The 27220-nt window shown below is 41.5% G+C and overlaps 2 protein-coding genes across 2 annotated transcripts; one reads left to right on the top strand and one right to left on the bottom strand.

The window, feature by feature from the left end:
• Positions 1 to 154: 154 nt before the first annotated feature.
• On the top strand, positions 155 to 19493 carry LOC310815404 (beta-galactoside alpha-2,6-sialyltransferase 2-like). Its single transcript, XM_083685151.1, has 6 exons — positions 155 to 295; positions 9390 to 10384; positions 11778 to 11875; positions 12293 to 12394; positions 12860 to 13034; positions 16517 to 19493. The coding sequence occupies exons 2-6, from the start codon at positions 9451 to 9453 to the stop codon at positions 16762 to 16764; spliced, it is 1557 nt and encodes a 518-aa protein (XP_083541277.1). The 5' UTR covers positions 155 to 295; positions 9390 to 9450; the 3' UTR covers positions 16765 to 19493.
• LOC310815341 (opsin-3-like) lies at positions 17988 to 26770 on the bottom strand (the record flags this gene model as incomplete). The annotated part of the gene is made up of 4 exons (XM_083685077.1): positions 17988 to 18041; positions 19591 to 19824; positions 20924 to 21222; positions 26629 to 26770. The coding sequence occupies 4 exons, from the start codon at positions 26768 to 26770 to the stop codon at positions 17988 to 17990; spliced, it is 729 nt and encodes a 242-aa protein (XP_083541203.1).
• Positions 26771 to 27220: the final 450 nt, after the last annotated feature.

Genomic DNA, 27220 nt, shown 5'->3' with positions numbered 1-27220 from the left:
TGTCTCCACTTGGAAGATTATTTAAATTGTGTAAATAGACCTACATTTATTGCTGATTCAATTGACACAGCATGCCATAAACTACTGGCATACAATCACCTAAGCCCCGCCCCCCACACGCTCTCACTCAAAAATTGAGCCAGAAGCTGAGAAAGCACCGTGGCGAACAGCGCTGAATTTAATTACATTTGATCACTTTTTTTTGCCTTTTTTTCTTCTAGTTAATGCATCTCGGATGTAAATCTTTGGACATGTTGGCTTGATTTTCTCCGCAACGCTGATTCGAATAGATCAGGTAAGCGATTCAGTTATCATTGCCTCAGACCACTATTCAGAGATGTTATGAGATTCCATTGCTATTGCAAACATGAGACGAGAAGCATGCTATTGATAGAGATATATTGATACAAATATAATTATATCATTGGCAGGAGTATGGTTGGAATGTTTGCACAGGTGGGATTTGATCCGCTTATATTTAGAACTGATGTTTACTGTACCTCAACCATGCATGGATCCATCCATCTGAAAGAGACAAAAGCATGCATTGCAAAGTTGCCTATGTTCAATGATATTTCATAGGTCATGGTGGTGGCATTTATTCAGTTTGGGTGTAACAGAACGACCAATAAATGCATTTCACTAAATCATGGAATTCACAGATTTAGAAATGTTTTGTCTTGTCTGATTTATCTTCATTTTGTATGCTATTATTAAGAGTAGCCTATCAGTGTGCATGGGATTTCTGTTACAATAATCTTGCAGGGATTGCACATTATTTCTACACATATTGAGGAGAAAGAAGTAGAGGACTGCCTGAAGACTATACATTTACATCATGCACCTATAACTAATAGTCAACACACTTTGTGCAACAATAGTCCATTAATTATTTGCACATTGGTATAAGCAATTGATATATACAAAGCTACTGTAAAACATAAAACTCTTTATTAGCACTTTACTTGTCCCTCGCTGAATCCTGAACATTTTGTATATGCTTTGGTAATGTTGTTATGTTAAAGACCAGAATACACTTTATAATGGTGAGAAACAGTGAGATGGTGAGTTATTTCTCTATTGCTTCACATTCTTAGCCAGAACTTTACAATAGTAGATTTAATGGACTGGTGATCTTACACAAGTGATAATTTCCTTGGTGGTGTGGCATTCCAAATTAATAACTAAAACCAAAAAGTGCATTGATTTTACTCCCACTGGCCAGTCTGATTTCAGAAAAGAAGCAGTGGCTTTTCTTATCACACAGCCGCCGATTAGTTATGAATGCCAAGTAACCCTCTGTATCAGGGTGAATTTAGTATTCATTGATTTTTGATGTACAGTGTTCACATCAGCTGTAAAAGAGCCTCAGGCAACAAGATCAGAGAGGCGACAGGAGAGGCCAGGAATAAGGCACAGCCTATACCTGGAATTTACATCGCCACATTGATTGGTTAGAAAACAAGCCCCAATCTGTTTTTTTTTTTTGTTTTGTTTTTTCATTATGGTGAACATTCTTCCATTGTGACTCCACTATGGATGTTTTTCTTGGCCTACCAGCCTGTTTGCGGTTTCTCAGCTCACCAGTCACCCAATACGAGTTACTGCTCTTAAGGAGCAGGAACACAAAACCAATTGGGCCTGTACTGTATGTCATAGCATTCTGTCTCTCTGCTCAACATACTGTATTATACAGTAAATGCAGCTAACATGGCAACAGTATTATCTGGTGCAGGAGATCGTGATATAATCTGTAGTCTGTATACTTATGGACTGTCTGCATATCACATCAGTTGATTTGATCAAGTCATCATCTTAAACGTTCACTACCCACAGTGTTTTCACTGTTTCTCATAATGCTTACACTGAGACTTTTTGTCCCAATTGTCCACCCTTTTCCCTGAAGTGTACACTTGGGCACACTCGCACATGGACTTCAAAGCATAGGATAGGTGTGTGTATGATCTTTTAAATCAATCTTATGGTTTAAAATCCATCTAGGGGAGTGAGTGCACAAGTGGGAGGCAGGGCGAGAGGCAGATGCAGGGGAGGCTAACAGACCCTGGCAGTCTCAGCACTTTTATTTCCCTCAGGCTTCTTTAACGCCAGTCTCGGGTCATGCAGCCACACACACTCAAGGGTCCCTACCTTCAGATGTGAGACAATTGTGAATAACTCTAACCCCAGACATGTTTGTGCAGCAACCCTTCAAAGTCCCTCTGACGTCTCACCTCCAGACCTGTAAACATCTGTCATGGTCTCTGTCGGGTTGCCCTATATCCTTTGTGTTGTTCACCTGGAGAGACATGTGACAGGTGTGAATGAATGTCTCCGCTCATCTATACTCAGCTTTGCCGCCCTAAGGGCCTCACCTGCCCACCTACCTCCCACAATGCTCTACCACAGTATTTAACCTGCGTTTGACCACATCGGTTGAGGTTAAGAATAACCTATTTTCCGAGAGTGACCTGGCATGTCTGCAAAGAAAAGTGCCTCAGAATAATCAAAGGCCAGTCACAGTTCACACAACACACCCAAGACAAAATGGTACCTACAAGCGGAATTATTTGCTAAAATGTCGATGAAAAGCAATAGAAGGTCTTCTATTTGGGGTCTATCTTATATCAGGGTCATAAACTCAGACAGTGATACATGTTGTCTAATTTAATAGAGGGTGTGAGATGCAGTTGGGGGAACACCTTATCTCATTAATCATCACTGACGATGTGGGGAAGGTTACTGTAACAACCTGCTCTGTGTAGCAAGCATGGTTCCATTTCTGGCTATGAGTTAGCTCCTTGGTGTCAATTGTTCAATTAATTTGGAGCTTTCTTTTCTTGTGCCAGCATGCAGGAGACCTCAGTTGTTATGAGATCGAATTTATTTTGATCAGATTCACTCACAAGGCTTGACACAAGGTCTCAGAACACGCTGTTTCTCTCCTTAGAATATAAGTAATTAGAGCTTGTGTCTGGAAATGCAAACTGGGAACAGGGAACAGAACTGCTTTGTTGGTTTGAATGTTGCTAAAGGGCAATTCCACGGTAACAGAATGACCCTGGGTTTTGATTTTTCACTTTCAATCCTAGGCTAAACAAAAACCCTTGATAGCAAAGTTTAACAAACTATACAACTCTATGCACAAGGACTACTTCTAACAATTCCAACAGAAAAACCCCCCCATGTATTTTAAGAACTGTACAGCTTCAAAGTTCGGGAATGGAATGACCCTAAAATCTCCCTGTTTTTTTTTTTAAGATTCATACTGTATATGTCTGTAGAAAGATTGGGGTGTTAGCTATCATATGATACCTTGAGTTTGAAAATATCCATTTTAGTTGTTGAGCTACAGTAAGTGAAGTGTATTTATATTCGGTAACAGAATGACAATGATTTATGGATTTGAATGTCATTTTGTACATGATGATGTAGCTAAAATAGGGAAACAAAGATTTATATATATAATATAAGTTGATATATAATATATATTATATATCAACTTAATAGGGAAATTGATAAAAACTCACAAAACACAAGAAACATAAATCGGCCTTTAAAACTCGTGTTTTACTTGTTTAATGTGATTCAAATCAATGACATTTGTTGTTCTTAATCTTCTTCATTTTTCTTCATTATACAAATGAACCCGCTTTTGCCACCAAAAAACTGAATTTGAAAAAAGTTAATACAAGTAGGCATATGTCATGTGCAGACACACAGAGAGACACCTAATCTGCTCTTAGTTTGCCTCAGAGATAGCCTTTGCAAAATGGAAACATTGTGAGAAGGATCCTAAGAATCTGTCTCAGGGACACCACAATATGTGTCAGTGTGCTCTTTAATGCAATTTGGTAGACGTGTTACACAACACATATTACATAATTCTCAATGGAAATTATCTACATATTTGTAGCTCTACATATTTGTGTGATTTGCTGGCTTTGCTTTCCCTACTATAAACAACAATGAAGTCATTTATTGTAGCATGAGATGAGGATGTTGATGCTGTGCTTGGTGAGGATGCTGATTCAGTGGTTTGCAACTACTACTGTATGATTTACCCCAGTTTTTTGCCTGTCTCTGCCCTTTTGGGGTCCATGCAGAACCCTCTGTGAAACGGTGAAACCAAAAAGAGTTCTACATAGAATCCAAAAAGGTTTCTTCAAAGGTTCTCCCACAGGGACAGCCGAAGAACCCTTTTATGTTCTGTTCACCCTGTACAATAAGTGCATGTAGTCAATTCAATTTCAGTAATTCTAATTTGATTTGGTCATTCTATTACCACTTTGGCAACAGAATGACCAGTTTTAATCACTTATTAATTCATAAACTAAATCAATATCAGTAAAAACACGACATGTGTTTGGTAGGTCTAGAGAAATTTGAAAATATCTTACACGTATGTAGGTTTTTGGTGACGGAATGACCCGGAGACTGGGCAATGATTCTCAAATTTACACAAGCCAAACCATTTCCTAAAAAAACTAAATATAAGTGATATTATTAATTGACCAGGGTCTATACTTGAACATTATTGAGGTTTGATGTTTTAACACCTTTTAACACCCTTTAAATACTTTTTCTGGTAGATATATTCCATATGTTTGACCAGATGTCAAAGCCTTTGCTTATCCCTATTTCTTTGATGCAAGATGGTTGAGAAATGAATTTCTCACTTCTTTTCCCAAAAATATAGACTCTTAGCTTTCATTTGACAACCAATTTGATATGCTCTGATGAATTTCCCATTTTGGTCCTAATGGGTCCTTTTACACGGAACTGCCCTTAGATGCCTAAAGTCGGTACACATGAGATTATTTTCCAACAGATCTGTCACCACTAACTCAAGATAAAGTGTATAAAAAAAAGGTTGCATACCTGAAAGTGTATATTACTACATTCAATTCAGGGCCTTAGTTACAGGCTTTATCATTGATAATTACTCATAAATAAGGACCCATTATGGTAGGGGCCCACCATTTTTCCTGGTCTGGCCACGTGGAACCAGGGCCAGGTCGTAGTCATTCTAGAACCATAAATAACTTGTTTTCCCCCCAGGTCAGGTCACATGGTCAGACAAATCTCCTGGCCTTAGTCATTACAACTCAATGGTGGAGCTGAAGGCTGAAGTTTGTGGTCGGGAGGCCGAGACCTCTGTTGGGAGGAGATAGCATCCAGACAGGGCCAGAGGGGTTAGAAGGATGATCATCTGATCTCCACACTGCCCTGGGGAGCCTGCCCTGTACAGTATGTGACTCACTCGTCCCTCATCTAGAAATTACTCAGAAAAACACAATTACTCAGACAAACACAATGAAAAAAGAACTGTTTGTTGGTCCCCTGTGTTCCTGTCCATTATTGTTCCTTCCCAAATGCTACAGCTAGTGTGTGAGACTGATCGATGGCCTGTCAGTGGAAATGATTTCGCTTTCTTTCTGATTTACTGTCGCACATTTGGATATGAGAGCAGCTTGTGCAGATTGCCAGCAAGTCTACTCATCCCAAACATTCAGCTAAGAGCTTTTACTCTCGCTCTTTTCACTGCCATCTCCCCTGTAGTACTTGAGAGCAACACTGACATACTGTAAGTGATGTGTGAGCCATAACAACGTGTCTCTACGATTTATTCACATTTGCTGTTCAGCTCGCTGTTTTCATGATTCTACACCTTCTACAAGGAAATGGGTTATCTGCAGCAATGTGGGTGTTGGATCTTGACATGAGCTGAAAGGAAGGGAAGGCTGGTGGGAATGATTTATCTTTCCTGTAAATTACCCTCATAACCAATTGTATCTGACAGGCTTTCAGTGGTGTTTCAGCTAGGAAGCTCTAGCTTCCTTGCCTCCCACACCATGAGCTTTAGTCATTTCTGAGGTGCATTTTGTGTTTCTGCAATAACAATACAGGGCTGACTGCTGAATATCCACTCAGCATATGAGGGGTAACAGAAGTGACGGGATATGTCAGTGAAGATGGAGGATAGCATTTTGTCAGCAGAAAGAGGACAGGGAAATCATCCTCTCCACTGAGGACCTCCGGCTGTCTCTCTGGAATGACTTCTGTAGGCCTGCTGTGTGTGTGTGTGTGTGTGTGTGTGTGTGTGTGTGTGTGTGTGTGTGTGTGTGTGTGTGTGTGTGTGTGTGTGTGTGTGTGTGTGTGTGTGTGTGTGTGTGTGTGTGTGCGTGTGCGTGAGATAGTCGTGTGTGTGCCAGAGACTAGGTCCTTTTGCCAAAACCTGGCTGTGGCCTATATTGTGAGACCAGCTGGTGTGTTAAGAAGGGCAGCGGTTCCCAAACAGGCTGGAGATGTCTGTCTAGATTCAAGATTCAAGATTCTTTATTTGTCACACGCATACAAGTATACAGTGAAATGCAAAAGTGACAGTGCCAGAGTAGTGCAACAATACATTTTAAAATAGAATAAAATAAAATCATTTTGACCTGGTCATTTTGAAAGTAGCTCGCAAGCCGAAAAAGTGTGGGCACCCCTGATCTACAGCATAATATCTGCTCTGTCTCTGATGGAGTAGTAGGAAAACAAGCCATATATCTTCCTCTCAGTCTCTTGATGAATCATATCAGTTATCTGAGGCATAGCGCAATCTTCTGCAGCTGTGATTACTGTAGCTGTTATACGTCTTCTATTTATTTTCTAAAGTTAATGCTGTTCTTCTCACCTACATCTCAAATTTACCATTAGGATCAGGAGGAATCATCTGAGAAAGGCATTGGGTGTTACAGAGATGGTATTATATCTATTGAATTAATGTGCACTTGATGGGGCGTAGTTGGAGTGTTTGGGCAACCAAATGGCAGAGCCATGAAACTAGCCTGGTTAACCCACATGTTAGTATTTGTTATCTGGTGGAAAAGCATGTAGAGGGTCATAGCTCCTGGGTAAAGCTGCTCTATCTGATTAAAGGCAGATGTGTGACCTTTGACCTCTGTGTTTTTATTAGGGGATAATTTAATGGAATAAAGGGCCTGCATTTTAGTCCTGTTTGCTCTGTGTAGTGTTATTTCCACAAAAAGACAATAAATGTAAATGGTCTAGCTTCAGCATTATTCAATCAAATGACGCGAATTCACTCTTAGAATTACTAAGCCAAAGAAATGTAATTGTATCTCCTTTTTACTTTTTTCAGTTATTCTTTTCAGTGTTTCTTTGTCGCTTTTCTGTTATGTAGCGAGTCCTGGTGCAGATAAAGATGATTATTTCTGTTTAACCTTCCGTGTCATTCACGCCAGCCCGCTGCACCGGCTGGCTGGAGAAGATGAAAGGGTCTTTGAAGATGTGCTTTGTGTGGTTAAAAGCCCTGGGAGCGGCTCTGTAGGCTCTAGCACTGCGCTGCCAAAGAGTCAGCCTCCTACTCTATCTGCAGCACGTTTCAGCCCCTTTGTTGAAGCCCCCTCCTCACCCAACCTTATGATTACCCGCCCAGGGCAAGGGCATGCCAACACTTAACCAGGGCTGTAGTTTGACCCCCACCTGCCCCCACCTTTATCGTTCACTCTCTCTCTCATACACATTCTTTTTCTTTCTCTCAAACATACAGTACTCTCTATTTTTCTCTGTGTTTTTTATGTTTTATTTTATATTTTTACTATTGGCTTTTTCTAATTATGCCAATATGATCAAGTCTTGTTTTCAAGTTTCAAGTCCTAGCTTGTCCTCATTTCATTTAGAATTCAGGTTAGTTGACGACAATTATTATTAATATGTAAAATGACATGTAAAACAGATATATTTGCCCAGTTTGGTGAAGGAAGATATTATTTTGCCTATAGAGGAAGGCCTAACGGCTATTTTACAACGTCTGTTTGAAGCTTTCAGGTACCGTATTTTGTTCCACAATTTTAGCTCTTCTGCTCAGTTCCTCAGCTCCTCCTATGCTCGTCTCCTTCTCTTCCGCTGCTGTGTATTTAGTGAAGCGTTCAACAAAGTCCAAACACAACAAGGGGCCAATTCCAAAGCAATTTGAAAGATGTTTTCAATTAGCAAATGCTGTGTGAGAACTACAGGTAGTGCTTTGGTGCTTCAGCTGCTGGCATGTCACAGCCTGCTCCTGTTTACCTGCTAATACAATGAGTGCCACTGTTCCTGTTCATTTAGTCATCCATTCAGTGTTCCCTCCCATTGGGTAAACAACTAGGCAGGGTTGGCGTATGAATTGGGTGAAGCAGCTAAAGCAGGTTTCGATAGTTTGATAACAGTGTGCTGCCGACACACATCCACACAATACAGGAATTCAAAGATTAAGTATTTTTCTAGAGAAAATAATTTCTCTGGATGCAAAATGGGCACACCAATTATGTAGTTCAGATGTATCCCAAGCAATGTACATCACCAGTGTGGTTTTTGAAAGAACTCCCACTGTGGATAATTATGGTGATTTTCCTGCTGTGGACTGGCAGTGGTACAGTACAGCTCCCCAACAGCTGACTATTGTGTACAACCTCTGCCTTTTGAGAATATAAAAGATATTTGACCTTAAGGGGTGGTTCACTTTGTTGTTTCACATACTCTAGTGTACATGTGCTGTGGTCGATTGATCCAGACCAGAGGGATATGGGCAGGACCACAATGTGAAATTTGTTGGGTGTCAAATGAAAACTAGTCTTTATTGTTTGGGAAATTAAGTGAGAATTACATATCTCATCCATCTTCCATCATAAATATAGGGAAAAGCAATGGCTTTGACTTCTGGTTAAACATAGGGAAAAGCGTCTAAGAAAACATATACCAGAACAAGTCTTGTGTTTAGAAAAAGGTGTTTAGAAAAACATCAAACCTCATTAATGTTCAAGTATAGACCCTGGTCAACTAATATCAACACATATTTTTTTCGGACAGCCGGTGGTAAATCTTACAGCAGTTGTTACACTGCATGAACATCCTCACCAAGCACCGCATCAACATCCTCATCTCATGCTCCAATAAATGGAGCCTTCATTGTTGTTGAGAAGAGTGGGGAAAGCTAAGCTCGAAATCACACACACATGTAAGTGCAAGTAACTTCCATTGAGAATTATGACATACATGTTGCACACAACAAAACAACTACAGAAATGACATCAAAGGATGCATCTTCATCATTAAAGAGCGCACTGACACATGTGTGTTGTGTCCCAAAGACAGATTCTTAGGACGCTTCCCACACCAGTTGTAGACAGTAAAGAACGTTTCCATTTTCCAGAGGCTATGCAAACTGGGAGCAGATTGGGAGTCTATGTGTGTGTCTGTACAAAAATACAAGTAGGCCTGTGTGTATGACATAGGCCTACTTGTATTTTATTCCTCAAAATATTTTTTTTGCATGTAGGCTATTTGCATGTGGGAGTTGACGGCATCCTGTGCTGAACATATCTTGTTGTCCCAACCTCTCTTAGGTCTAATCCTGAGCACTGCCAGGTTGGCCCCAAGGGGGCGCTGTAGGACAGGAGGAGCACCATGACCCCCCCGACCATGAAGCAGTGGCGGCAGCTGGTGCTGGCTGGGATGCTAGCCTGGCTCCTCCTCTTCCTGGCCCTGCTCTCCCACTTCCTGGACCCTCGTGCCATGGTGCCCCGCTCCCGCGCCACCTCCTCTCTCACCCACCCCGAGACCCGCCGTCTGGCTTCCATCCAGGGCAGCCAGCGTGAAATCAGGGCCTCCCCACCAGAGACCTCCTTATCCTTCTCCTCATCCCCCCCCCAAGTCAACCAAGACCCCAGTTGGGGAGACCAGACCCAGGGAGGGCCCACTCGCCACAGCCGCGAGGAGACCCAGGAGGGTGACCCCCGTGTGGACCCCCAGGCACTGGCCGTCTGGTCCAATTTCAGAGACGGCGTTGATGGCGGGATTGGGATCGTCCGAGACCTGACTCGGACCCGTGACTCAGGGGTCTGGAGCGAAGTAAGCGAGGAGGAAGACTGGGAAGAGAGGAGGAGGAGGAAGAGGAGGACAAGAAAACGGAGAAGGCGGAGGGGTAAAAGATGGAGCATGGCAAGATCTGAGAGGGCTGAGGAGGACCCGGGTGAGGACTACTACTTCTCCAAGTCCAAGGCGGTGGTCCAGCGGCTGTGGAGGGGCAATGCGTCAGCGGGAATGCTGAGTCCCCGGCTGCAGAAGGCCATGAAAGACTACCTAAGTGCCAACAAACACCAAGTGGCCTACAAGGGGCGCCGCAGGAGCAAACAGAGTGGCCTTGAGGTGCTGTGTGAGCTGAAGAGGCAGGCCAGAGTGAGTACGCTGGATGGGACTGAACCTCCCTTCGCTGAGATGGGCTGGGCCAAGATGGTGCCCCCCCGGCCTCTGGAGGAGCTTCATGGGTCCCAGTTCAAGACCTGTGCTGTGGTCACCTCGGCTGGGGCCATCCTCAACTCCTCCCTAGGAAGAGAGATTGGTGAGTGCAAGGAGTCAATAATATCCTTATGCACAAGGATTGTAAATGATCCTGGATGTAGATGCTATTCAGGTGAAAAGCTTTTTTAGGTGTTTCAAAGACTATTCAGCTGATACCATGTACATTTTGAAATTATTGATACAATTCTGCACTTTTAAATTAACCCTTGAAGTGACAAAACATGCTTTGTTAGTATTTTCTATTGTTTCTATTGGTGACACAATTGATTAATCAGGTTATCTAGGACAGGAATTGCACTTATTTACAGTTGAACTGAAAGTTGGACCAAATTGAACAAAGCCTGAACAAAGCCGTGAAAAATACACATTCCCCTAATGTGGCTATTACAGAAAGGAGTTACAGGCCTGCCACTGGTCATAGGCTCATGATAAGATTGAAGAAAGGTCTTTGTTGGGGCTACTGAATGGGGTGGAAGATTCAACATTCTTGTTAAAAAGGTTTTGCTGCTCTCCAGTGGTTGAGTTTTGCAAGTTGCGGATGAGAGTCAGGACAGGCCCATCTGTAAAAGCATTGCATGTAGATCTGAAAAGGAAATGGGATAGTAGTAGCTCTTTCTTGCTTTCTGATGGGCTACAGTAGGTGGAATTTACATGCAATTACTTATGTTAAATGTTGCTTTACCATGTACTTATCCAATCTTTTCCAATCTACATGTGCCTACAGGATACTTAGGGTTGATTCTTATAAACAGTCTAGTTTACCATAGCCTAAAAAACATGGCATCATGTGAGGTAAATGTAGGGCAATGATTATGTATATTTTTTGCGTGCTCACTTGTCTGCCTCTACAGGGCTCAGGACTTCCTCATGGGCTCAGTAGAGCAAGCCCCTTACCAACACTATTGCTGAGTTGGAAAATGTTTTAATTATTTGCTATAGTAGATAATGCTTCTGACAATATTGACATGTTTATCAATGGAATTACCGAGCATGTTTGTGATTATTATATCATTTTGAAAGGTTATATCATTTTATTGTTTATTTACCTAGTATATACTCAACAAAAATCTGGTAAAGTGGTAGGCTAATTACCTAATAGTTACACAATAATTACACTTTGGTCTCTAAGCAGCCTAGCTGGTAGTTACCAAGTAAGTATCAAGAGTTACCATGTAATTACTACTAAATACCAAATAAATACCAGCTGAAACAGGGCTGTCAGATAAAGGGTTACCGATCATTTACATATTTCAACCCATTGTGTTTTTTAATCCTTTCTTATTGTGTGTGCTGCTATCTCAGATTGTTATAGTAATGGACATTTTGATTGGATTTGGAAATTGCCGTTCTGATGCTTATACTGCGTGAAGTTTCTGTGGTACTATTGGGTGATCGGATGTACATAACTCATGTTAATTTTTCACTGGCCTCAGATTCCCATGAGGCTGTTCTTCGCTTCAATGCTGCCCCCACTGAGGGCTATGAGAACGATGTTGGCAACAAGACAACCATCCGCATCATCAACTCTCAGGTGAGCCCACCCCCACCCAGTAATTGGTCTTACTCTTCTTTCCTTCCTGACCACTACTTTAAAAGGGCGTGGTTGGTGTAAACAATATGATGGAGACCTGTCAGTGATCATTGAATAAAGAAAATTAGGTATGGTAGGTCTTTTTCTACATTGAGAAAGTATGCAATTTCAAACACTGGTTGGGTAGGAATTCTTCTACCAAGGCTATATGCAGCCATTGGAAAGCTGCCCTATGAAAAAGGTTTGAGTAAAGCTGGAGAAAACCCAGTCAGATTATCATGCCAATCATTCATATCATAGTAGTCCCATAGTAGCTTGACACTTTACTATTAATATGTAGAGTATAACCTAATGTAAAATGTTTTGCCTCAGCGCCGGAAAGCTATGAGTGATTGCTTGTAATACCCTGCTCTGCAGATCCTGGCTAGGCCGAAGCATCACTTCAACACCAACTCATTGTACAAGGACGTGACTTTGGTGGCGTGGGACCCAGCGCCATACTCTGTTGACCTGCCCAGGGTAGGTCCCTCTCGCTGTCCGTCAATCAATCCCCTCAAAAGCCCCACAATGTACTGCGATTGTGACATGCAAATGCTTTTTTACTCTATAGTACATCACCAATAACTGGCAAACACACACACACACACACACACACACACACACACATCTCAAAAGTCCTTTCTCGATTCCTCTCTCCTCGCCTCCCTCTGAAAATGCGTTGGAGGAGAAGGTCAGAAGGGAAGAACCTATGACCTCCTTTTCCCATGCATTTTCAGAAGGAGGCGAAGAGAGAGGACTTGAGGAATCGAGGAAAGAGTTTTGAGATTCAGCCCGAGATATATCTTAGAGGATTGAATACTGTAAATATAAGCAAGATGGCTGGTCATTACCATATGATCACCATCAGATCTACAGAAGCATTTAAGGCTTTTTGACCAGATCTGTGACTTGGGATTGACTTGTACACTCCTTTCCTCGCCCCAGTGGTATCGGAGCCCGGACTACGACCTCTTTACCCCCTATATCGAGCGCCGGAGGCTCCAGCCGAGCCAGCCCTTCTATATCCTCCACCCCAAGTTCATCTGGCAGCTGTGGGATGTGATCCAGGGGAACACCCAGGAGAGCATCCAGCCCAACCCCCCCTCCTCTGGGTTCATAGGTACACAGAGCTGCCTCCAAGCCACCCGTCTGTCCGTCCGTCTGTCTATCAAACTGACACTGGGCTATACTTTCAAACACTTGGAGTTGTACTTGATTTAGTTTACCTGCAAAGGTATGGTCCCGAAACACCAATCGGGCACACCTCAAATACTTTAAAGTATTTGAAATACAGTATGTATTTGATCCAGGTCTGCCATCAAGGAAACTCTAATCAAAATATTAATTGAATTGTTACCATACCGTATTATTACTAGAATACTGTATGTATCAAGAGAAGAGATCATTGATGCAGTGATTCAGACAAGCTTGAAATGGCAAAAATATGCATTTTGAGTGACACTTGATAACAAGTTAAGGTCTTGATTCAGTTGATTACAGTAATTCTAACATATTTGTTAGAGCTGGATTAAAAAGGATTATTATTCCTTGTCCGTGCACCCTCAACCCTGGTATTTATTTAGAAGGTTACATGGCTAAGAGGGCTCAGGTGCTTATTGATGAGTGGCATTTTAGGCCATTATAGTTTTTCTTTATTCATTATTGCGATTATGCATTGTTCATAGCATGACCCTTATTGATATTACCGAACGTTGGGATGGGCAGAGTTGTGGGATATTGAGATTACTGCAATATTAAGGATGACCTTCTGATATGCAAAAAAGCAGAGCTATTCTCTCGGCAGCTGGTTGCACCTCAACTTGTCTGCTTGGCAGTCATTTCAAAATGAAATTAATTTTATTTAGTTTTGCTTCGGTTGTGTCCATCACACAACTATTCTTTTGCATTTTAATACTTGCTTGGATTATCACCGCTATTGCATGGAGTAGATGCACTATTGAGGACTTTTAAATAAATGGCAGTGCATTTTGGGTAATGCTTTTTCATTCATACTTCTTGCTGCTAGTGATTTTTGTGTGTGTGAGTGTGTCTGCGCAATCACTGTGGCAGCACGCTACCTGCCCTAAGCATGCTACCTACTGTACCGCCAGAACCCCTGCTCAGGGGAACTCTGGGTAAAAGGCTCAGAGAAATATACTCACCATCACCAGCAGTCAATGATGCATCACTCAAAGTGGAGTTTATATAGGTGCAGTCAATTTATTTATGTCATTGTTTGGGTTACAGTTGGTGTGAGGCAGTAGTGTTGCTGCTGTGCAATTTTTTGTGTGGCCAAAAACAAGCAAGTGTTCATGGGTGCTGCCACCGAGGGGTAGTGTTACGCCCAAACCCCCTGGTGGTAGGGGACCGCCGGCGCAACACAGGACAGTGAGAGCATGAACGAAGCAGACCAGCGACTACCAAAAATCTGTTCAATAATAATTTATTTGCAGCAGCACGGGACACAGAGAATGAGACACAACATAGACCCAACCCCCTGAGCTATGCAGCGACGACTAAAGGAAAAACCCCAGGAAAAAAACTAAATCTAAACTTATAACTCAAAAACAACCCCAAAACTAACCCCCTAAACAAATCCCCATGACCGGCGCCGAAGCACCTAAACAATACAAGGGTTAGCGTCGCCGCTCTATCTGATGTACTAATACAAGGGGTACCCTACGTGTTGTGCAGGACAAGATGTAAACCTGCAGGTTTGTAACTAATTACCCTACCTCTCGAACTCTGTGCCCGGCTGAAAAAAGAGAAAAAAACAAGGTTTACAAAAAGGTAAACAAACTGAAAAATAAACCAAGTGAAAACTCAGGAACATAAACTACATCCTAAACAAAGTATCAAAAAACAAAAGGAGAGCTGCCACCTCTCTAACTTAGCCAAACCAAATGAGGACTGCCACTCCTCTTGAGGAACCAAACAAAATAACTTAAATAGGGTGTGGTAGGGGTTAATTGAAGGATCCCAGCTGCCAGGCATTCCCACTGATTCACCTGACAGGAGGGACCTACTGGAACACAAGAGAGAAAGAACACAAACAAACAAAACACCCCAGGTCTAACAGAAAAAGACCTCTCCACCCGTAACAGGTAGCATTGCCTCCAATGCTGTTGATCACCAGGACCAGAGTTACTGTAAAAAACCTTATTTAGAAGCAGGTGTCAGCATGCAAAGACAGCTATAACACTACAGCAGCAGCAACATGGCTACCTTGACAGCATGTGGCTTTCATTATACTGCCCTTACAGCTCCAAGAGTGAGTGCAAGTGCATACATACTTTTGCACTCAATGTCTCTACATTTCCTTTAACTGAATTGGACCAGAATTGAGAAACACTGCTGACAAAATCATTTGGAATGTTTTGAAACATATCAAATTCATTGATGACATGCAGCTCATTGCACTTTGCACGGCTTATAACAGCTATGACAATGTCAATGTGTCAATGTCAATGTCTGCACACAACTCATACTGTTGGTCTGTTTAGCACATATTACATATAGAAAAGTTGTGGAACATACATGTTTTCTTTCAGAAACCCCACACTGCATCGTATCACTGCAAGACTGGTTAGGGAGATATGTACACCTTTACTGATTAACAGACCGACGGTGTAGACACGTTGGAGCGTGAGTAGAGTTTTCGGTGTGACTCCGTATGACATATCATCGTATAGTCTTTGGGCGACACCTTATGACAATGAGGGACAGTTTCACAAATCTTTCGATTTGTAGATTTTCTATTGAAGGTGTGATTTAATCGACGACCAGGCTTAATCTGTGACAGAGAAACCACCCAGTTTTTGGCTGACGGCAGGTCATTGCAAGTTTTGGAGTAACACCATATGACATGCTCTATCATTGTATAGAGTTTGTTGGTGACACCTTGCAAAGCAATACTGTGCGTGACACTTTATGACAGATCACTGTGCATAGAGTTCTTGGATGACCTAGTATAATAGATCTTGGAAGGGTCCATCCTGTCAAGAGCTGGGTTGGTGTTCTCGTTGCTGGTGCTGACCTCACAGTTGCCCACCACGGTGTTGCTGTACACCCGCCGGTTGTCCTTTCTGGATTCTGGTGGACTTGGAGGACTGGCTGTTATCCATGGCTTGCTGCTTGCAGTGGAAGAGGATGAGGAAGCACTTGTAAAACTGGACAGGGAGAAAGGGAGAAAGAGAGCGAGTGAGTGAGCGAGTGTGCATATGTGTGTGGTCCATGGGCCATGGTTAACCAGCCATCACAGACTGATTCCCTATACTAAATCACTTGATCCATACCCCCTACCCACTTTGGTAGATCTGAGAGGATTGAATAACGTGTAATATGGACACATTTCAGATTATGAAACTGCTTTTACCCATCCAAACCTACAGAAGTGTCATGGAGGTAGGGGCAATGAGTCAATATGAGATTGAGGATATGTTCTAGAGTCTGGTCCAGTAGTTAGTACTGCTAAGTTGAGATACAGGGCTGGTCAAAATCATAGACAGGGCTTCCAATGCAAGGAATAACAGTCCATGATATTGAAATAATATATGCAGTGCTATTTGACCATGTATAACCCTGTGGATGCTGTCGTTGCAGGCATCCTCCTGATGATGGAGCTGTGCCAGGAGGTCCACGTCTATGAATACATCCCATCACTGAGACAGACGGACCTGTGCCACTACCACGAGCGCTACTACGATGCTGCCTGCACGCTGGGTGCCTACCACCCCTTGCTCTATGAGAAAATGCTGGTCCAGCGCATGAACATGGCCTCGGAGCAGGACCTCAGTCGGAAAGGCAAGGTCACCCTGCCGGGGTTCAGTGCCATAGACTGTGGACCCTGAACTTTGACCTGGGCCATGGTGGCCAATAACAGGAGAGCAAGGGTACTTGCCTTATCAAACTTACACTAGAGGGGCAGAGGGCTGGGTTAGCACATCGCACACTGCCGTTAACATAGCCTTAAGAACAGTCAGACTGAAAGAGTGTCTATAGTACAATGGCAGCTGTGGCCATTAGGCCAGGGAACTATTTTGTCAGGGTGCAAATCGTTGAAATGTTTTCACAAGCTGTTAAACAGACTTTAAAAGAACCGACAGTGGGTGAATAAGTGTTTCCAATTAAAGGGTAACCCTGAAGTTATGCAGATTAATTCGTCTTGGTTTTTGCTGAGCCTGAAAAAGAAAAAACTGCTACTGATTAGAATAGCAATAGTCAACATTGTTAGAGGGTGCATTCAAGGCATGTGGATGTTGTGCTGTAGTTGTGTACTGAAGTAGTTCTTTGGGGATGTATTCCTAGAGGAACGGTCATCTTTTTTGTAAGATATCGTTTAAGATAAACTTGTGGTTACTTGTGGTTCTAATATAGCTCGGAAGGGTCCGGTTATGAAGACATTTAGAAAATGTCAGTTGACCCCAATTCAATACCGCCAGAGGCTTATTATTATAGGCTTTTTATTAATCAAATACTGATTTTGAAGTGCATTTTAATAAAAAATTAAAGACCCTGTACAGTGCAAATCGAACAAAATTATATTTTTGCTTTCCACAAATAAAGAGGAAGTTGGAGCTGGGCATGAGCCATATTTTAATATTCATGTGGCGATCAACAAGAGGGTTTGACAGAGGATTTGATTGTGTTAACAATAAACAAAAGCGGTTTTACAGAATATTTGGACAGAGGGAGAGTGTATGCATTTCAGCTGTTAAAAGTGTGAATTAGCCAGAAACTGGTCTTTTAAGTCTTATTAATTAAGACTTGGTTTAAATGTCTTTGGTTTGTAATACGGGCAACCTTATTTTGTCTACCAGAGATGGTAGTATCACGCCTTCAGTCATTGACCACTCACTTTTGGACAATTTCCACACAGACTTCCACAATCAGAGTATGAACTCTTTATTGCAATGTAATATGGCTTAAACCTCAGAAGTGTTCCTTTTTAGTTCTGCTGGTGACCACATGAGGACATTTGCATAATGTTGTCTGTTACTGTAGTTTTTCTACACAGAGGATTCTGTATTATACCTGTAAGTAAGCTGTCCTGGTGTATTGAACATACTGAGACTTAAAGGAGCTGCACATGAGATATGGCTCCCCTGTGGCCACCCCTGTGTCTGAGCTGACAAAGGATAAGATAAATGGTTATGAACGTTAAAGATGTCAAACTTCTTTGTGGATATACACTCACCGAACACTTTATTCTGAACACTAGACTAATACTGGGTAAGGCCTCCCTTTGCTCTCAAAACAGCCTCAATTCTTCGTGGCATTGATTCCACAAGATGTTGGAAACATTCCTTTGAGATTCTGGTCCATGATGACGTGATTGCATCACGCAATTCCTGCGGATTTTTCAGGTGCACTTTCAAGCTGTGAATCTCACGTTCTACCACATCTCAAAGCTGTTCTATTGGATTCAGATCCGGTGACTGGGAAGGCCACTGAAGAACACTGAACTCATTGTCATGTTCATGAAACCAGTTTGAGACGACTTTTGCTTTGTGACATGGTGCATTATCATGCTGGAAGTAGCCATTAGAAGATGGCTAAATTGTGGCCATGAAGGGATGCACATGGTCAGCAACAATACTGAAATAGGCTGTGGCATTCAAGCGATGATTGATTGGTATTAACGGGCCCAAAGTGTGCCAAGAAAACATTCCCCACACCATTACACCACCTCCACCATGAGAAGGTGTACAGGTGTTCCTAATAAAGTGTTCGGTGAGTGTACATATTTGTATTCATTGTTATCGTGTCATTTTGGATGAAAGTCAAGACCTCTTAGATTGTGCAAGAATGTTTTCATATTAAGCAAAGAATTGGGAAATTTCAGAAGGCACATGCTGTAATTAACACTAGACATTGAACAGTCTCATTCTTTTAAGTGATTTGTATGGAGTAACGCTCTGTTCTATGTACTCAATATGTATTTATAAACCTGCTCCTCTATCACAAAATGTTTATTTTCCTGGTCTTGACATATAGTAATACTACAGCCACACTGTGTAAATAGAATGTAGATTGGGTTTGTTTTGGGTATGGGAATCTGCTCAACTCTAATACACTGCAGCTACAGTATGAATTGTTTTGGAGGCACTATATGAAATAGACTTGGTATTGTGCCAAACATTTTCTGTGTGATGTTATTGCTGCTACACATGTCTCATGGATATTGTAAAGCACTAAAAATGGCAAAGCAGAGGCTACACAACTTGAAAATATAAATGATAAATGTGACATCTGTGGTTTGTGATTAATCTGTCTGTAGATTAAGAATGGAATGCATAAAAAGACAGCAATAGAAATGTCGTTTCACTTTTTGAACATTTAAAAAGCAAATGGCCTGTAGATGACCTCAACCGAGTGTTGACTAGTAAAATGCAAAAAAAATAAAATAAGCTGTGCAATAAAGGTTCATCACACCCGTGGGATCTTTTAAGATATTTCTCTTTTGTTGTTGCGGATCATTTTCTATAGACTGAATCAGTTTGTACTGAACATAGTTAATTTGTATAACATTTTGTAATTTGTCATTTTTCCCATTGTTTTATACTTCAACTCTTGTGAATAAAAATGTCCTAACTTTGTGTTGAACTCTTATAATAATATTTGTAGTCATTTATCACACATCTGCATTACAATTCCAAAAGCAAGGCTCTGCTTACGTGCTTGTTCATGAAGATGTAGATTAATGGGTTGACGACGGTGCTGCTCTTGGCCAGGACAACGGGCACCACACTGACAACTGGGGTGATGATGCCCGGCGGTCCGAAGGTTGTCATTATGGACACCACGCCGTAGGGCAACCAGCACAGCAGGTAGCACACCACCGCGGCCATCACCATGAACAGGATGTGGAACTCTCTCTTCCTGGGTGCAGTCTTGCGAAACCTCCCCACCTGTGGCAAGGAACAGATCCCGTCATGTCAGATCAGTGATTGGTTGCCTCCACAAAGGGAGTGTATTTATTCTACCTATCTGCACAATTAACCTACATTAATTCCATGTAAAAACAATGCCATGATATTCAGCTGCACATTGAATAATAGTCTAAAGAATGAAAATGTCCATAGTGATGACAAACAGCAATTTGAAAATAGCAACCTTTTGCCCAACATTGGCAAGGATGTGGAAATATTTAATAGCATATTGCTGTAGTCTAAAAATTAAGAATGTGCATGTTTAATTTCCTGAGCAAAACAATGTAGCACTTGAGATTAAACCATAAGCTCTGCTGCACAGGTGTATCCAAATAAAACCAGGTTTGACCAGGGCAAATTGGCTTTGCAAATGAGTTTCACCTTAAATGGCTTGATGGATTATTGCAGAGTTGAGCGAATAGATATCTTAAGAGTACCAGAATGTGCAACTTTCTCTTTTATTTTCTCTAGCCCAGCACTGACACACCTCATTCAGCTTTTAAAAATCCTGATGAGCAGCTGTTTCGTAGAATTGCGTGCGCTAGAGCTGAGCTGTGCTGTGCTAGCCTTATGGGTGGTGCACCTATCTCACCAGAAGGCAGGGTGGAGACATCAGATAGCACTGAGAGAGCACCTCAGCGTTGCTCTAAATAGCTGTTTTTACAACATTAGTGCTCTGAGCGTACCTACTCAAAACATCAGAGGTAAACAAGGAGAGGTTTCGAGGAGAGTGAGTGTGGGAACAAGGGTAGGAGGAAATGTGAGACTTCCTCGAGCGTAATGCTGAAATTCTCTCCAATTGGATTTACCAATGGTATGCTGTTGATGTAGTAGACTATAAGCAAGCACTGAAATATGGACATACTAACATCTATGATTTACATAATCTAATTAGTCCCTCTTAGTTCACCTGTCACACTTTGTTAATTCTATGAAAGATTATACAATAGCCAATACAAGAAAGAGTTGGATCTGTGATTATATTGAAGCCTGCCAATCTAGAAAAGGGGGCATAGGTTTGACACTTGAGCAGAATGCCGGGACAGCGCACCTGTTTGACGGTATAAAGCAGCCTCACGTAACAGTAAACCATGAGGAGGACAGGCAGCCCCAGGCAGAAGATGAACAGGCAGATGATGTAGGATTGCGACTTGGTCGTCTGGGAGGTCCACATGACCGAGCAGCCGGTCCCGGCCCCCTCGAGCCCATAACTACTCCAGCCCAGAAGGGGGAGCACTGTCCAGAAGAGGGAGTAAAACCAGGTGCCACCCACAGCCAGCAGCGGCCTGCAGTAGTTAGAGACACTCTTGTTGTACACGGTCATGGTGCTGTAGCGGTCGTATGAGAGCACGGCCAGCGAGATCAGTGATACAATTCCTGATTGATGGACAGAGGAAGAGAGAGAGAGTGGTTATGTTTATTTTGTATTATTACACCGATATTTCAACCAAAGAATCAATTCCTTAAACATAGCTAAGAGGAAACTTCATCAAATCCCAAAGATAGAGAGATTAATAAACAACACATGGAGAGGGCTAGGTCAGGAGAGAGGGGAAAACCAATAAATGCAAGTGTCGCTCTGTGTAGCTTCAAGCTATAAAGAAGGGAGACTTAATACCCAAGTAATGGTATCAATTTAGCCAACAAACGAACCCACCGCTTTTGCAGCCTTGATAAACTAAAAAGGGTCAAGTTCAGTTACATTTGAATACAACTCTTTGGTCCAAGTGGGCCCTTATCTTATCCACTGTAGCAGGAATCTTATGGGAACTGAGGGGTACAAGCAAGCTGTGTACTGCACACAACACATACTGTGTCCACTAATGAATGACCAGGTGAATATTATTGAATATTCGTATCTCTCAAGATTAAACAGTTGATATCATTCAATCTGAAAATTCACACGGACCCCCTTGGATCAAAGAGTACTTTGTGTTCAAATGTAACTTAAACCTACCTTTTTTAGTTCATCAAGGCTGTAAGATACATTTTCAATGTTGTAGGTTTTGGAGCATCTTAAAATAGCTGTGCACAAAGGGGGAGTTTTGTTTGTTACATAGTTTAGGATAAGATACTCCACAAGTTTAAGTCTGAGGTGTGTTTCTTCAATGGCAACACTTTAATAAAATCGAACACAGTTACAGTATCTGTCTTTTATCAATAAGAAAACAGAGTTTAAATTAATTACACCAGTTTAAATTAATACAGGCGGTTTCACACCAGATCTTCTTGAAGAGCAGTCCTCCCATTGAGGCAAAATACATAGATTGCAAATGAATGATACAAAAGGACTTCAATCTAATGGAAGAAATAAATGTAAAGGGAATGACTGGACTGAAAGTTGAGTCTCAAGAACTTCACAGAATTCACCTCAAAGAACCCTGCTCAAGTGACAAGGATTCTGTCAACAGACAGCTGGCATCTTGATGTCATACTGGAGCTAAATGTCTCCCCGATAGAGCTTGAGGCCTAGGAGTTCATAGAAACACACGTGACTTCATGTTTACCATTAATCTTTGTGGGAAAATCACTCCCATGACGGGCTATGAATTAAAATGCATCGAACCATGAGTTAAAAGTAAGAAAGCATTGCTTGCATAATGTCTTTTCCTTTTTTTATTTGATTTTTTAATCCCTACCACCCCCTCCCCTGATTGGAGGACATGAAAAAAAGTGTGACTTCTACTTACAGCTATTTACTGTACTTGGTAAGTTACATGTAATATTAAAAAAATGCTTGTAACAGACTTATAAGTATATTGGTTAATTAATTATGAATTCTATTTTTAGTTCCAACCTTTGGTCTTGAAAGTAAGGCGACTATAACACTGTAATATTGAGTTCTGTGGAAATGAGGAATTGAGTGTAGATTACTGTGTAGTATGGTGTAGTATAGGCTACTGTAATATCGAGTATTGTAATATGAGACACTGGTGCGCACAACAGTGGACATTCATTTAGCTTTACTAACAAATTCAGATTTTCCGGCCAGAGTGAGGTTGCATTTGGTCCAATGCGGCCTGTGACCGAATAGAGTTTGACACCCCTGCTTTAGGGTAATGGTCACCAACCATACTTCTGCTTAGCTCCAAGCTTTGGTCCTCTGTGGCTCAGTTGGTAGAGCATGGCATTAACAACGCTAAGGTTGTGTGTTTGATTCCCGCTGGGACCATACATACTGAAAAATGTATGCACTCACTGCAATGTAAGTCGCTTTGGATAAAAGCGTCAGCTAAATGGCATATATTCTAGCTTTAATTAACTATTATTATAAGGATTTAATTAACTATTATCTATGTTTCAGACATACAGTAAAAATACATTTTAATATGATTTCAAGTGAGAAGCAGAAGCCTTTGCAGAAAGTGCTTGATGGAAATTGACATTAGCTTATAATGAAAATGTTAGTGCTGGTGGCTTTGGCTGTTGCTTAGAGGGCCCCTGCACCCTGCCCAGAAATTTAAAATGTGTTTAGGTGAGGAAGCAATCTTTCAATATCAGTACACTAATTCACAGAGGTGTGAGAAAGAGGTGGGGAATTCGCAAATGGACAGACATTTAGTTCATAGGGTGTCATTGGAGAAAGGGCATTGATGATAGGGGTATTGAATCTGTTTGGTGCTGATCCCACATTTTGTTGAGTCAAACAGTGGCAGTCAAAGAATCAGACTTTACTGCCGAGGGCTGGAGGGAGGCGAGGGCACTGCAGGCAAAGAGGACAGTGAATGGTTCTTCCCTCCGGATGACCCTTGGGAAGTGGATCTGTCAGTGCAGATGAAGAAGCTGCAGAGTTCACTGAGCTATTTAACCCTGTTTTTCTGTCAAGATGCCCGTTTTTCATGCTGAGGTTGCCATATATTGAATTCCATCTGCAAATCTTTGAAGAGCATGATTGTACAGTATATGCATTGCATGCACATTTCATATACAGTAATCTTGCATAACTGCCAAATTATGCATTCAGTATTCCCCTATTAATTCGTTTCCCCATGTTTCTCCTCTGGTTTCTATTAAGTGTTTCATCATCCTTTGGGTCTTTCTTACAGAGTGATTCAATTTCTCAGATGTAACAACATAATCTATCTTGACAACTGAGTAACCATAAACCAGTGAACCAATAGCAATATCTTTCCAAGCTAATGAACGCACAGGAGTTTACATAATTCACAGAGACTCAATGTATGTGGAGGAATATATCTGTGGGTATTACATTCTTTTTTTTCATTTTTTTTAATATATGTTTTTAGGGCATTTCTGCTTTATTGGGATAGAGATAGTAGAGATTGACAGGAAGGATGGGTGAGAGAGAGGAGGGATGACATGCAGGATATGTCAATGGCTGGAATCGAACCAGGGACCTTGCGATGATATGGTATCCGCCTTAGTGTGCTACGCCACTGAACGCCCCGGGTATTACATTCTTAACATGAAATTCAATTAGGTCTATGGGGTCACAGGGGACATATGTATGGATAACACCACGAACAGCCTACATCACAGAAACTCTCAGAGGAATGAGTAGCAAGGAAATGGAAACACAATTTTGTGCTTTTTGGATTGCCAGATTGCAGAATTGCATGGCAAGTTTTGAGTAGGAGTATTATTCATCCAAGCTATGTGCTCTGACTTTCCTGGACTGTGAAATAGGTAATAATGTGGCTATAAATTGTGAATAGAGACAGAGCACATGAAGGTAGGATAACAATTAATTTTGTGAAAACGTCAGCATGCAGAGAGAAAAACTGTGGTTTTTCAATAGAAACAGCTTGTGAAAAGCAACACACAAACGTTGTTCTGCTCTGACTAGCAGGAGGTAACCAGACATTATCCTCCCAGCAGCTTGACTTCAACTGAGACACTGGGCCAGCAGGTGGACATAATGGGCAAACAGCACCAGCTGAAACCCATATGGTCTAACAAGCTGACTAAAATCGATCTTGTGATGAAAGACAAAAACGAAACCTGTAAAAGCCATACCATGTTTTACTGTGAGTTTGCAATCTCATCCTTCATCCCAGACCCATGTTGAACTGATTTCTGTCTAAGAGTTAGTACACCCAAGCTGTCCTCCTCATAGGACAGCATGTTCTAATCTTCATAACCTGTTTAATCATGTTTATTGCTGCACTCGAAATTACTCTCAAGACAGAGATTTGGCCCTGCACCACTCGAGTGAGGCCTGTAAATAAGCTCCATTCCAGGTAAAGAGACATCTCCTGGAGCGACTGTGGATAGTCTAAAGCAGAGCAGTAAAATATTGTTGTTTGGAGCTGTTTAAATGCTCCAGAACATTCCCTTCTGAGCAGTGGGTGAAAAAAGGACCCAACGCACCAACTGGCTACCAAAGGCATCACAACTTTGCACGGTAACCCTTTAACCACCCAGGCAGCTTTGGATGTCCAGGGCAACTGTTAATTATTCACATTTTAAAGCCCTTTGCTTTGAGGTCACCTTGATGGACCAACGGTACGGCTCAGTTGGTAGAGCATGGCAATAGCAATGCTAAGGTTGTGGGTTTGATTCCTGCTGGGACCATATATACTTCAAATGTATGCACTCACAGTACTGTAAGTTGCTTTGGATAAAGGCATTAGCTAAATGCCATATATAGTATACATGTTTCTGGAGACTTCCTATTATGACTATTTGATCCATTACTACAGGGTCTGAAAAACAGCTTTGTGGTTCAGTACCTCAAGTACAATACATGTATTGGCTTTTCTCATTTAACTCTATTGACAGTGTTTTATAAGTGCCAGTCGTTTGGGTATTTTTAACAAACACAAAAGACATTATCTTAAGACTTATGCCCAGATTTCTCAGTAAAGTAGAGCATGATGCTTGCAATATAGTACTGTAGGTTCAACTCTAGGGCGACTTTCACTAACTGTTGACATTGCCATTTAATTGACATGATAACTGATATCCATAATTTGGACAGTAACGATTAACCTTAGTCTGTGCTTTTAACAGGGTTGTTTGGGAAACAAACATTGAGTTGACTCCTCTATTCAAGTACAGTGGGTAGGTACTGTAGCAAGGCCATAAGTAGTGCTCTTTTCTGAGGCACAGTGTGACCTTCTTATTGATGGGGATTTCTATAGCAACAGGGTGAGTTTGCATGTGTTCTTGTACAGCAATGCTATTACAATCCGTAACACACTCCTGAATTCACCTCATAAGTGCATAATATCATAATATCATTTTTAGTTTACATCGGAAGGTGCTGTTAAATTACTAAAACGTGATCATCCATCACTACTCTATCTTGCCAGATAACCTCATTAAAAAATGCAATGCGATGGGTCTATCCTGCATACTGCATTCACCTATTAAATTCTCTCAGATCAACAATAATAATTGATATCAAACTGAAAGCAATGGAATGTTTACACTTTATTATGGTACTGAGCCCGGGAGGTGACATGGACTCAGTTGTTGTTTTTGTGTTGAAATCCACGATTTAATCCAGGTAAAACCATGCATTTATTTCGATAAAAATGCATTGCTATTGAGACTGCTATTAACATTAAAAATATATATAAATAAGGGGTAAATACATTCGATTTAAATGTCACCTTCCGGGCTCCGTATTATTGTGTATTATTGTGTTACTATTGTATTGTGCGAAGAGGAAAGCCTGTGACAATAAACTTGACTGAACTAGGGATAATGTCCTTATAGTGACTGTAAAAACTCGAATGAGATATCTATAGGCTACTTTGGTTATATAAATTGTGCAGAACATATTGTATTACATGGTTTAAATAATGCTAGACTTACCAAAGCAAGAGTTGATGAAGCCGTACCACATGCAACCGTGCCTCCCGTACAACCAGTGTCCCCGAATACTGGATGCGAAGCTGAGAGTGGTTCCAAAGATGCACACAAGCATGTCACTCACGCTGATATTGAGTAAAAGCATGTTCACAGGGGTCCGCAGAGTTTTGAATTTACAAAACAGGATTAAGACTACGAGGTTAAAGAGGAAACCAAATGTCATTATAGATCCTAAGAAGACGGACAACACATTGAATCCCGTCCGGGAAAGTCTCTCCGCCGGTGTGTCATCCCATTCTTGATCCAAGGAGGTCAATCGATCCTCAACGCTTTCATTAGAACTGAAGTTTAAGTTAGCCACCTCGGGAAACATCGTTTACATCGGTCCACATTCAGTATCATTAGCTTAATTAGTGTTCAGGCATGTTTGTAAAGTCACAGAACTTGATCCTATTTATAAATTGCTCTGACCTGAGGAAAGGAATTGGAAACTGTGTGTTAAGCGGGCTCAGTGCGTAGGCCTATCTCTACGCGTGAAATGGGTGGAGCTACTTTTAGCAACACCTTGCGTTCTTCACCGTGCGTTCTTCTGTCC

Source organism: Argentina silus, assembly GCF_951799395.1.
Source record: "Argentina silus genome assembly, chromosome: 14".
NCBI classification, from domain to species: domain Eukaryota; kingdom Metazoa; phylum Chordata; class Actinopteri; order Argentiniformes; family Argentinidae; genus Argentina; species Argentina silus.
Note: the sequence above shows the minus strand (reverse complement) of the source record. Positions and strands in the feature narration are given on the sequence as shown.